The 13454-nt window shown below is 38.7% G+C and overlaps 1 protein-coding gene across 1 annotated transcript in view; it reads right to left on the bottom strand.

Moving 5' to 3' along the window:
* Positions 1-13149, bottom strand: part of LOC137608837 (leucine-rich repeat transmembrane neuronal protein 4) — a 97198-nt gene extending 84049 nt beyond the window's left edge. The window contains exons 1-2 of the mRNA XM_068335428.1: positions 13146-13149; positions 3207-4768 (exon numbers count right to left, since the gene is read on the bottom strand). Of these exons, the coding sequence (XP_068191529.1) occupies positions 3207-4768; positions 13146-13149 (1566 nt within the window). The remainder of the gene's footprint in view (positions 1-3206; positions 4769-13145) is intronic.
* Positions 13150-13454: the final 305 nt, after the last annotated feature.

Raw genomic sequence — 13454 nt, 5'->3', positions numbered from 1 at the left:
AATTTCACTCAGTTTTCCTCCACAGATTCAATATCCTTGCAATATGGCTTCATTATATGGCTTAATAACATGGCATAAGCTATAAAGGTTAGGAACCCTGAGGTCAAAATGCCACACGTATAATTATGGATGGGTTAATTAACAGCTAGCAGAAAGCAGGGGATGCCGGGAAAATAAATCTCCATCTTAAATATGAAAGTTACATATGTTGTGCATACATTAAACTTCATATGTGATTATATTAGAAGACTTTTTGAGACACAGAACTTTAGGTAATTCCTTCTCTGTCTGCCTTTTTGACATTATTTTTGTATTTACTTTGTTTATATTTGTTTACAGTCATACAACATTGTGAAGATATCACCTTCTTCGGATGAATACGTTCAGCTACTTGAGTTTCATTACCTGTGTGTGCCAGCTTCCTTTTAGTATGGCTTATGTAAGCAGATGGAGAATATCAGAATAGGGAATCAGATTGATATTCATGAGAGCCAGAAATGTATAGACTTAAGCTCTCCATATGGAGGCCTAGAGTGTTAGGTATGTCTTATTTGTTCTTTGCTGTTTATCTTTGATCTAGAGGCTCAAATCATTCTCCCTTTATTTAGTTGGTCAATTTTCTGTTTAAGTTGCAGAACTGTTCCTTCTGGGTTGTATTTTATATTAAAATGTGTGCTTGGTGAATCATTAATATTTCAACTTTTATTCTTTGGCACTCCAAATTCTGTTGCACCATGTCTTGGGCCATGAAATTGTGTCATGTTTTTTTGTGGGATCCCTCTGAGTAGGAATGGATATCAAGTTATCACATGAACTTCACCTTCAGGCCTCTCTGGAACATACAGTTCTGTTCCAATTCCATACATGTCTTAAATAAGACTAAAACTACTTGTATTGGGTATCAGGCATGGAAGAATTTTCCTTTTACATCTTATATGAAGTAATGAAAGGGAGTCGACGCATGTTTTTTTGATTTATCATTAGTTGGTGTAATGGCATTTCCTACATTCTAAATTCCATTGTAGTGCCTCCAAGTAGGTAAACAATGGTAACACATATTAAGATTCCACAAAAAAAAAAGAAAAAAGTTTACAATGTTCTGGCAGCATGACTCATCATCTTTGTTGTGTATTTCATGCCTTCATCACATTCCTGGTCAGCACTCTTCTGTTATGAGCTCCTCTAGTTATCTATATAATTTGAATAAATTATAATAATTTAAATACAAGGATGGCATTGGGATTATGAACACCTGCGATGAAGTCACAACAAAGATTACCTCTGGAAAGGTTATTTCAGTGGATGGTTAAAAACTTATTAGTAAATAATAATCAGCACAGTATTCTCAGAGCACAGTTATAATAATTTATATTATTTCATGATTGGCATCTGTACATTCTATGAATAATGCTGATCAGAGATCATATTGTTCTCCTTATTTTGATTTTAAAATAAGATAGCATTGCAAATTTTTTGTCAATACTTCATTCGCCTGAAGAAAGTATTGCATGTTGGGTCAAAGCCAAAAAAAGATGTTTTTAAATGAGGTCACGTCAAAAGCACATAATTCAAATTGGTCGCTTGGCATTGTACAATATAATGCAGCTTCTGAAAGACATTAATTAGAACACCCTCTACTGTTCCCCTCTACTTAGACAGCAAAACTACCAATAAAGTTTTACATTTGAAAAAAATTCCAATCGACATAAATCAGCACTCTGGGCTGAGAGAAGGCTTTCAAAGCCTTAATGGGCAAGGGCGGGGCAAACAACAAGTAAATGGAAGCTGTGATTTGCAGTCCCTCTTTTACAATGATCCCACTGTGAGCAAACTGGAGATATTATATATTTTCAGGTACCCTGCATATATACAGGAAAGCCAGAAGGAGAAATATGAAAGAATGTGTAAGATTGAACCCCTCCTTCTGTTCCACGTTGTATGAAACTCTGTATTTACAATCATTCTTCCACTTGTTGTTTATCATATCATCTAAGATCTAGGAATCAGACAGAAGGAGAAATATGAAAGAACGTGTAAGATTGAACCCCTCCTGCTGTTCCACATTGTTTGAAACTCTGTATTTACAATCATTCCTCCACTTGTTGTTTATTCATATCATCTAAGATCTAGGAATCAGACGCAGAATGAGTGGGCTGATAATGTGAAAATATCTACAAAGCATAATAAAAATAGCTTTTAGCATTGGATGATGTGCTACCTGGTCATCAAATGGGGCTTGACCCATTACTTGACCCCATTATTGATCAAATGTTCAATCCACAGATTCAGTGAATCAATAATGCAAAATATATTCCAAGAGGAAGTTTTGCTTTGCTTGGAATTTTTTCAGACTGCAGCACAATTCAAGATTTAACCGACAACTGTGCTACATGTCAGTTACCCAAGAGTATAGTAGCAGAAAGCAAGACAAAAATAAGTGATAGTGATTTCCCACATCGCTGCAAATTGCTGTAGACTATGAATTACATTTTGAGGAAATTCACTGGCCTGTATAAAAAACAAAATTTTAAAAAATCTCTGTGTGTGTTCTTTAAAGGGGGTAGGGGAATCTTGAGGAAGAAAGGTGTTATTGTACTGGTGCAGTACAACATAAAGAAAAAAATGGTAAATCATCTCCTCAGGGGTCTAGAGAGTGACAATGGTCTACTCTATACCAATTTCTAATGTATAGTCAGTATCCTGAAGTGAATCTTCCAACTATTCATCAATCTTCCAACACAATATGCTCATCAAAAACAGAATGTAACAAGAGAAAACACATAATGTATAAAGATTATGCAAGTAAATGAAAACCTGAACAAGCACAGATTACATTTCATAAATAAATTAGCTAATGCTTAAGATTATTTAGAGTGGGTAATATCGTCGTAACTCATTTATCTGTGTTTCTGTATTATTCTGCCAAACAACAAAGATTTCAATCGCATCAGAGATTAAAGTTTGAGTAAATATACAAATGTCCATTTGAAAACAAAATCTATCTTGTTATACAAAAAGTGCTGCTAAAAGCTCTCTGCTTCAATCCATAGTAATCCATGTGTACATAGTATTTACAGAATTTGCTGTGTACAGCTACGTAATCAAGCAGCAGACTTATCACCTATTAAAGCAGTGCAAATAATTACCTCTAAATGTCTCCCTGTGGACAGAGGTTTATTTAGGAGTGGCAGTGGTGTGGGTCATACCTCGCATTCTCGTGAGCCTGAGATCGTGTAAGTGCAGGGTCCAGTCCCATTGACAAGCACATCCATGGCCTCGGAATTGGTGGGCTTGTAGTCCACATAGTACTCCTGCAGTGGTGAGCTCAGTGTGCGCTCTGTCTCTCTAGCTTTCTTGCGGCGTTTGCGGGCTGCTGCTGAGTGCTCCTGCAGTTGCTTGACACTGCTAGGATAGCGCTTCCAAGACACGTAGATTACCAACAGGATCATTGCAACGGATAGGAAGAGAGCAACACTTCCAGCCACAATCTTATGGAATGACACAGGCTCCATGTCTTGTTCAGGGGGAAGTGCCACGGGTGGTGTAACAGCTGACAAAGTTGAACCCCTGATAGATCCCTCTCCCCTCTTTGCAGAACCAGTAGGTGAAGTCAGAATGGCTGGGTGATGCTCAGTCAGCATGGGGATACTAGATGGAGTTGGAGGAATACTCACACTGAGAGTTGTAGCTGGATTTGAATAACAAACACCAAATGCATCAACAGCATCCATCACTTTCTCCCCCTGGGCTTTCTTGGGGGAGGCACAGATCATGGTCGTCTCCTTTGCCCCTCTGAAGTTTCTCAGCCAAGCCACCAGAGGACAGATGGCAGGGCCACAGTCCCATACATTCCCAGCTAGACTAATAGTAGTCAAGGAGATCCATGCATCAACAACCTCCTGGGAAACATTGGTCAACTTGTTAGAGTCCAGATTGAGTGTCTGCAGGTTGGGCAGGCATTGGTAAACAACAGCATCCACTTCCATCAGATCATTCCCAGACAGATCCAGTTTCTGGATGGACGCCCAGGTCCACGTCAAGCCCTGGTTCATTGAACGAATACGATTCCACTGCAGGTAAAGCGCCCGAAGATTATAGAGACGAGGAAAGTGTGAGAAATTGATCTTTGAGAACTGGTTATGCTCCAAATGCAGCTCAGTGAGTTTGACAAGGCCTGAAAATGCATTCCGAGTGATACTGCGTAGGCGATTGTAACCAAGATCCAGGAATTCAAGATTTCGACAATCTTGGAACAGACGCATCGGGATAATTTTTAGAGAATTTGAGCGTATGTGCAGACTGAGAAGCTTCCGCAGGCCCTGGAATTGGCCAGGCTGCAAGGCTTGCAATTTATTGTATGACAGGTCCAGATTACGCAAATTAGGGACAGGGTGGAATGTGGTGTTGTGGAGCGATGTTATCTTGTTGGAACTCAGAATCAGCTCTTTGAGCCGGCGGACACCCTGAAAAGCCATTCCATCCACAGAGGCAATGTAATTATGGTCCAAGTAGAGCCAGATGAGATGGTTGAGCCCCACAAACTGGCCTGCACGAAGACTAATGAGGCTGTTGTACCGTAAAGACAGGCCTTCACAGCCTCCTGAGAGGTTCTTGGGGACATCACGAAAGGTGCTTGATTCACAGTATACAATTTTTCCATCACAGCGACAGCTCTTTGGGCATGGGCGTTCACCTAAAGATGGATTTGCTGCTAGCCACACTTGCATCAGGAGTTGGAACACTATCCACCGATGCCGTACAGCAGAGCCTGTAAGGGGGGGAATCAGGAGGGGGAAAAAGAAACAAGATAAAACTTGAGTCAAGGAAATAATTACAATCATCTAAAATTACAACATCTAAAATCCCCCCATTTTCTTATAGACAAGATAATCGCAATAGTCTTGTATACAGCAACTTGCTGGAAACTCAGCTGGCTATAGGCGATGCCAGTTCATCACCAGGCCACACGATAAAAAACCAAACAAAACACACACGCTTACACTCACACCTATGGAAAATTTGGTGTGATCCATTCACCAAAGTTGCATGTTATTGTTTTTTTTTTGGAAGTGGGAGAAGTCGGAGAACCTGCGGAGAACCCATGCAAACACAGGGGGAACACGAACATGTCATCGTTTGAAATTACTATTTTTGTAACTTCCCTTTTAAAGAAATGTCTGCTCAACACTGAGTGTTCACACTGGCAGCTTTTGTAGTATTTATTGTTTGAAAAGATGCAGTCATAACTCTTATTTAATTATTTTTATCAGGATTCATGGGCTATATTTACCTGAGACCTAACTTACCGCCCAAGACAAGACAAGGTTCCTTAAATTTGGCAATTTCACAACTTGTGAAGATGTATCTTTAGTCAAAAACTGTGCTGCTTTTTTTGGATGGTTTTATTTTTACTATGAAATGACAGTCATGTTCCAACAACTGAACTGTGTTGTATCGTTTTGTCATATCTATTTATCTATCTATCTATCTATCTATCTATCTATCTATCTATCTATCTATCTATCTATCTATCTATCTATCTATCTATCTATCTATCTATCTATCTATCTATGCAGATTCCTTGTAGAAAATCAGAATGCAGAGGCTCAATAAGAGATCTGTACACTTTATAAAAAAACAAAACAAAAAAACTATGTGTAATTGCTTGCATAACCTACTTTTACAACAAAACCTATGGTCTGATAGCTTGATAATAGTAAGGGGTCGACAGCCAGTCTAACACCAAGTTGTTCACCATGACTTGCAACCAAAAGTGAGCTAATCATTGTGCTCATTATGATTGAGAAATGGCATCAGATTGTGAACATGACTTTGATCTAAACATGTTATCACTGCTCAGTGAGCAGTTTTTCTTAGTTTCTCAATTTTAAAATTCTCAGCAAGCTTTTATTAACGAAACTGAATGATTATAGCGTTTTTTTATACTTATACTAGCAGGAACCTGTGGAAATTCCACAATAAAACAATAATATCAGACTTCATACCAAACATCTGAAAACAAATGTATTGGTATTATAAACCAAGCGCACCCATCACAGAGTTCTCCCATCAGCAGGCAGTGCATATATATATATATATATATATATATATATATATATATATATATATATATATATATATATATATATATATATATATATGTGTGTGTGTGTATATATATGTGTGTGTATATATATATATATATATATATATATATATATATATATATATATATATATATATATATATATATATATATATATATATATATATATATATATACGGTATATACTCATAAAGAGAAAACTTTTTTTTTCTTTCTTTAGGAGTCATAAAGAAAGAAACAGACACACAAATATCCAACCGTCAAGCATGTTTATCAACGCGTCTTCAACATGGAGCTGAACATCAGAAAATAGAAAATACATCACAGCAGTTTTTGTCGCACGGATAGAAAAAGTTTTGGTTACAGCGTCGAAACGACAACGCAGACCCGGCGTTTTCAAAAAACTTCACTTTGGCCACCGTTTCTCGCTGTCTCGCTGGCCGATGCCTTACACCACATTGTTTACGTCATTCCTTCTGGCATATGCGCCGTGATTGGTTGGGCGGTAGTGGGTGGAGTTAAAACGTGACACCATGAGGTTTTCAAGTGAGCTTATTCAAATATATAGGTGGGGAGATTGTTACTTTGATCAATTTTTGATTTTTTGTTTATGGCTGTAGATCTTTGCATTGTCATTTGTGTTACATATATAAGGAAAACCCACAGTCAACCTGTTCAAGTGAACTTACTGAATTTGTTCCATCATAACTTTACTTGTATAGTCAGTCAACCCAAAAGCCACCACCGCACTATTGGCAGAGGCAGATAAGTAGTGAAAGGCAGGCTCTACAGAGCATATTAACATTCAAGAGCTCATGGTTGTGTATACAATCCTGGAGGCGTTTCAATTTAGACTTCAGCCAATTCAGTTTGAACCAAACCATAGTACCACAGGATCAATGTGAATCATCACTTCTGCTTTTCATGGGCTTAAAAAATCACTATAAACCATCGCAGGATTACACAATTTGTTTGTGCTGTAAGAAAAAGAAAAAGAAACAAACAAACAAGCAAACACAACCGCATGAATTCCAAACCTGATGTGTTCTTACTATGGATAATGACTACAAAATCATGATCTACCTTTTTTTTGTGTTTTTGCATTGGATGCTCTTCTTCAAAAGCTATTAAAAAAAAAGAAAAGAGTGAAGAGTAGCTTCCTGTGATATCGCTCCTTGTTCTGAGGTGAGACAGAGTTGTTTCCATTAAAACGGTTCCCCTTTACAGAGCCACTAATGATCTGTCATTAAGATACATTGATTTCCCCTTGAGGAGGTGGTATGGAGGGGGGTGTCACTATTTTTGTGCATTTCTCACAGCAATATAATCGAGTATGATCTCTATTACCATTATCACAGTGAGATGAGAATCATTTATTAGCATGTAAGTGGTCCATGCTTTAATTAACTTAGAAAAGGTATGATGTGTTGGCAGGCGCCATACTGAATCTATACAGCATCAATGCATTCTGTGTTGAAATAATGAAGATAGACTGAAATTTTAAATCTCTTGGCATTGACGTTAAATGCATTACAGATCAGATAAAAAGAATAATTTCAGTTCTAAAATATTTTTTCATAATCTTTGCAATAATTCTTTGATAGAGATGCTGAGAGGCATCATACAGCATATGCTATCCAACATAGCCATTTTGTTACTTACCAAGCATCTGTTGATCCCATATGTGTATTGTATGTGTGTGTTTGTGCCCATCTAAGACTGCGACTGAGAGAGACACACACTAACTGTAATCTTTCATCAATCCTTACAGATGGAGGGAACCATGGAAATGTAGAGATAATTTGTACTGGCTATTGATTATACCAGCAGACACATCAATCATGTTTCTCCACTTTGAATCCCACTATTGTCGTGCTGTCACATAAACATTGTAAAGACAAAGATGGTGATCACATAATGCAACATTTCTGAGGGTAGCCAATTTGTATGTACCAAGTTTCTGAATGTGGCAATTTGCCCCACTCATGTATATACAAGCCTTACTATTAAACACACACACACACACACACACACACACACACACACACACACACGCACACACACACACACAGCTGGTAACTACAAACTACATTTATAGAACAAAGTATTCGTGTGAGGCATCATTTGGATTTTATATGGGGTTCAGGTTGTGGGGGCCGTTTAACATGAATGTGTGTTTTCCACATTATGTTTCCCTCTTGTGTCACAGACGGATGTTGAAAAAGCCCCCTATTGCTTTTATCCCCCATGTGTATAATAGGCTAGGTTTATTAGAAGTGACTCCGCCATCTCTCTCAGATTTAGACTGCCTCACAAGTCACCTTTCTCCCCTTACTGACACTGTATGTGGTTTAATGAGCGCTCTATGTGCTAATGCCTCTGTAAGCCACCGCATTCTCTAATCTTATTCACAAAGGTGCACAAGTCACCCTGTGAGTTATGATTCATGGAATATGTCACTGTGTTACCTCTGACCTGACATACCTTTCACCATTACTGGTTGTGTGCTGTGTCTACTTTGATTAACAAATTCTTGATTTTTTTTTAATATAAATTGTATATTTTAAATATGACAAGCATACATGTCCTTGAACTCTGTAGTCTGGGCATGATATTTATTGCCATGCATGTGGTCAGGACATCTTCTAAGCCCTTTCACTTCCTTTGCTGAATTCTAATACTATTCTAATACCATGTTTTCTTTGTTGTTAGCTTCTGGCTCAACTCTAACAAAATGAAAATGAAAAAAAAACCCCACAAAAACAACAAAAGAATATATATATATATATATATATATATATATATATATATATATATATTTTTTTTTTTTTAATTTATTTATTTATTTTGCTTCTTTTGTTTAGTTTTCTTCTTTTGTTTTTTTGTGGGGTTTTTTTTTTTCATTTTTGTAAAGCAACATATTATTGTTCCTTCAACAATCCCTCCAGTAGTCCAAATCTAAAATGGTGAAAGCATGTTTGTCTGAATATGTGTGTGTAATGCTTAGTTAAGCAGCAGGCAGGCCTGCAATCCGCAAGTCAACAAGATACAGTTGCTATTTCTGCCTCTTCTCACGAACACACACAAAGTAAGAGCACTTTGCCATTGACCTAAAATAAAACTAAATGTAGCTTAATAACTTGGCAACCACACTCACTATCTTTTGCACATTGAGCACACACAAGTGGTTCATTGCTATTTCCTTCATGTCATTGACAAAATTTTACTAGCCTCAGCCCGACTGCACATACTGGCTGGATGGCAGCAGAACCCCACAGGAGAAAGATTTTCCCAGACCGGCCTAAGCCACCATATTAGTCTCCAGTTATCATTGAGATGGTAGCAAGGCCTGCCAAATGAGACCCATTTAAACAGTAGCTGGAAAACAATGTCCTGGTGTGCCTATCATATACTATATTTTCACTAGTTTGAAAGAATTTGGATGAGTACTGCAGGGGGTATTACACACACACACACACAAACACACACACACACACACACACACGCACACACACATAAAGGGGAAACAACATTGGTTCTATAATTGCTGATTTCCCTTGGTGGGAACAATTCATGTCGGTGGACTTTAAAAATAAACATCAATCAGCCTTTAGTCTTTGCTGGAAAGAAATAGTGTCTCACTTGGAGCGTTACATAAAACTTTTCTTTGTGGTTAGGGTAAAAACAGAAGGGTTAGCATATTGATAAATTAGCCAATTTTAAAAATTAAATTATTGGGTATAAAACCTTTTACAAAAACATTAGTAACTGTGTGGGTAACAAAAAGAAAGAAGGTAGAAAGAAACACACCTTAATTGTCCCTCTTGGGGAAATTATCTTTTCACTCTTTTTACTGATGCACAAGCACTTTACAGTATATGTTAATACAGGCCCCTGAAACAAACACACACAAAACACCTGGGGCCTGTAAGCATGCAGTTAATATACACAGTGGGAGGCAGAATGATGGGCAGCGACTTCTTGGTGCACCACAAAGTGAGCTGCTTTTAGGGGGGATGGTGCCTTGCTCAAGGGTGCCTCGGCAGTGCTCCGAAGATGGCTGGTCGAGAGCGTAAAACAAGCCGCTGATTTCTGATCAAAGAACACCTGCTCTACCAACTGAGCTACTGCCGCCCCAGCTAGACAGCTACTCCTGTTTGTCACTATTTCTCAATGACACATTACTAATGGAAATTCTTCTCCAGGTATTAAGGTTCAATACAAACTGTCTTGCAACCTCGTACGTTACTGTAAAGTCTGTTCCTTTTTCCTGTACCATAACACACTCTGTACCCAGCAAAACACCTAAATCCAGTTCATGTCACCCTGTTTTCATCTATTGGCAACGCAGCAGTTCTGAAAATGTAATATGATGCTATTGTGTGTGTGTGTGTGTGTGTGTGTGTGTGTGTGTGTGTGTGTGTGTGTGTGTGTGTGTGTGTGTGTGTGTGTGTGTGTGTCTGGTTATTTATTTTTACCATGAACACCATATTTGAGTTTAACATACTAGAAATTAGATAAACAGGAAGGATATTTTAACTTTGTTTTGAGAATGGTTACTTAGCTTTAGGGTAAAATACATTTAGGATTATGTCAGCAGAGGTAAGAGTGTGGGCTATTTACTCAAAAGGTGAAGCTGTGATATGTGATAATAAACTAATTATATTACAGACTATAAATGTACGACATAGAGAAACTGTTGCGGCTAAATGACAACATTTATATTTCTATAAATTGGTCAAATGTCTAACTTGTGTCCTGGATCATTCCAGTACAGATACATAGGTGTTATTGGGGAACCACTCCATGGTGCACTCAATCCTGGATGAACACAGACTGCTTAATGGACACTGAATTCCCAAAGCATCTTGAACTATTGATTGTCTTTTTCTTAAACAGAAACAAATGTAAATAATGAAAGCCAAGCTATTGCCCTCAAAGGCACATTTCACCTGACATTTCAACAATGCCTGTTGGATGCTGTACAGCTAACAGGAGACAATCTGTTCCTCATCCTGACTAACCGTGAACTGCAGATGAGCCAACAGGAATGGAATGACACCCACCTCCTTTTTTGCTGAGTTTTATATATATTATAATTTTCAATATACTATATTTTATAAGAATAAAAAGTGTTTAAGATGAACATGCTCAAAATGGCTTTGAAGTTTCTAAATATTCTGCTGCTACATCTCTGAATGTACTTTTACTGTCCTCACCCAACTGCTGTCTTTCTGCAAAGCAGATCTCTAATGATATGGTCCATGAAACATAAGTGCATCGCATGCCGTTAATGAAGAGCATTATAGTCAGTGACAATGGCAGATAACTGAGATTACAGCACCATGTAATTTTCAAATAATTATGGGCAACAGCAAGACATTCCCTGGTTGGCAGAAGTTGTTATGTTTGTTTGATTTATGCACCTAGACACAGATGTGGCTCCTACATGTGTTCGTGTGTCTCAGTCAGAATTGCTGTACCTCATTTATGTAGCATTTTCTGACATGCTTTGATATTAGGTGGAAAAAATCAAGTCCATAAACCACACTTCTTTGATTAACCATATCTTGTTGGTGTGCAGCGCACATAAATTCTGTCTGAGTCTCCTACAGCTTGCACTGTATGGCTTTGTGTCCCGTTATACCTTCTATTTATGTGGTGCAGTAACCCACTGTGGGTCGATATATCATGCAGGCTCACAATTAATGGTACAGCACCACCAGTGAACTTGGCCATATGTATACCACTTAAGAATGGTTGAGGAGATTAGCCTACCTCAGATAATAAATCTCGGGGGGAAAAAAATGAAGTACTGTTTTTTGTTTTTATCTCAGAAAAAGGGGGGATTCTACAAATCAGAGAGAGAGAGAGAGGGAGAGAGAGAGAGAGAGAGAGAGAGAGAGAGAGAGAGAGAGAGAGAGAGAGAGAGCAGAGGAACAGAGTGAAAGGGCTGGCAGTAAGGTGGTGGAAGGAGGATGCAAGTGTTTAACTGATGGGCACCTGTAGGGACAAGGGCCAAAAACTAGTTCTCTCTTCTTTTTTTTCTGATCAGCCTTTAAAATCATGCAGAAAACAGAACCACAGAGATATCATGCATCACTCAGAGAGAGTTAATGACACATAGAGAGAGGGAGAGAGATTGAGAAAGAGTTTTTTTTTATTTATTTTTTTTATTACAGAGAGAGAGAGAGAGAGAGAGAGAGAGAGAGAGAGAGAGAGAGAGAGAGAGAGAGAACACTAGTTGGACGGGTGCAGTATTTTACTCGATTTGGAGAGTTCCTCTTGGCACTAGGTGCAGATTACACCGGCATTCTTGAATGAGAATAAGCCTGCTAAATAAAACCTACACACACGCATACGCACGTACCCCCCTCCCACACACACACACACACACACACACACACACACACTCTCTCTCTCTCTCTCTTTCTCTCTCTCTCTCTCTCTAGAGTTTTTGGGGAGGCGTTCGCACTGACGAAACCAGTCAATGAGCTCCGTGCGTACAGATTAAGGACAATCAATGCATATGCAGGGACACGCTTTATAAAGTTGACTTGCTTCCAACATCTCCCGTGATTAGCATTTCTATCCATATCAATGAGCCAGACAGTCTAACCACTCAGACAAAATGGACAGTCCTCTCGAAGGTAGGTATAGTCGCATATGTGTCAGAACAAATCTTTAAGTGTATATCGCTGTATAATAAGAGCATAACTAGCCAATCCAGCAAGAAAACGGAGGAAAAATGCATTGCAGCTCTGCGTCTCAGCATTCAACACAGTTCAGTCACATCCGTCAAGCTTCCAGATGCACTCAGAAAAAAAAAGACAGGAAAAACCCTTACTGGATCGCAAGTACATTTGAAAAGACGACCGTTTTTTTTTTATGCGCATATCTGCTTCTGCTCTCCAGAAGCAAGATGTTTAGACGCACGGAGACGGAGGAGAGATGGAGTAAATTTCGAAACAACCCACGCTTAATAAAAAAAAATTAAAAAAAAAAAAAAAAAGAAGACGGCCACATTAACATGACTTACCCATATCCGCTTATCTGTCAGCTCCAGCCTACAGGTTTTAATGGCTTCTAGCCCGCGACATCCGCGTTCGCATGAAGCGCTCTCCACAGACAGGTACCGTCCAAATCCACTCGCCTGGTTTCTGCGCGCAGCCGCCGACTCCAAAGCGCACCTGCCTTTCACTCTCCTAGACCTGGATGCGCTATCCGGTTTAGTTCTGCATTTACAACCGTACAGCTGAACCAGTGCGAATGTCATTTACTTCCAACTCCGGGTTAAGCGGCTGAAAAAAGGAATCCAGTTTCAGAGCTCCTTCTCCGTGTCCCAGTA

Source organism: Antennarius striatus, chromosome 15 (assembly GCF_040054535.1).
Source record: "Antennarius striatus isolate MH-2024 chromosome 15, ASM4005453v1, whole genome shotgun sequence".
Lineage (NCBI taxonomy): Eukaryota > Metazoa > Chordata > Actinopteri > Lophiiformes > Antennariidae > Antennarius > Antennarius striatus.
Note: the sequence above shows the minus strand (reverse complement) of the source record. Positions and strands in the feature narration are given on the sequence as shown.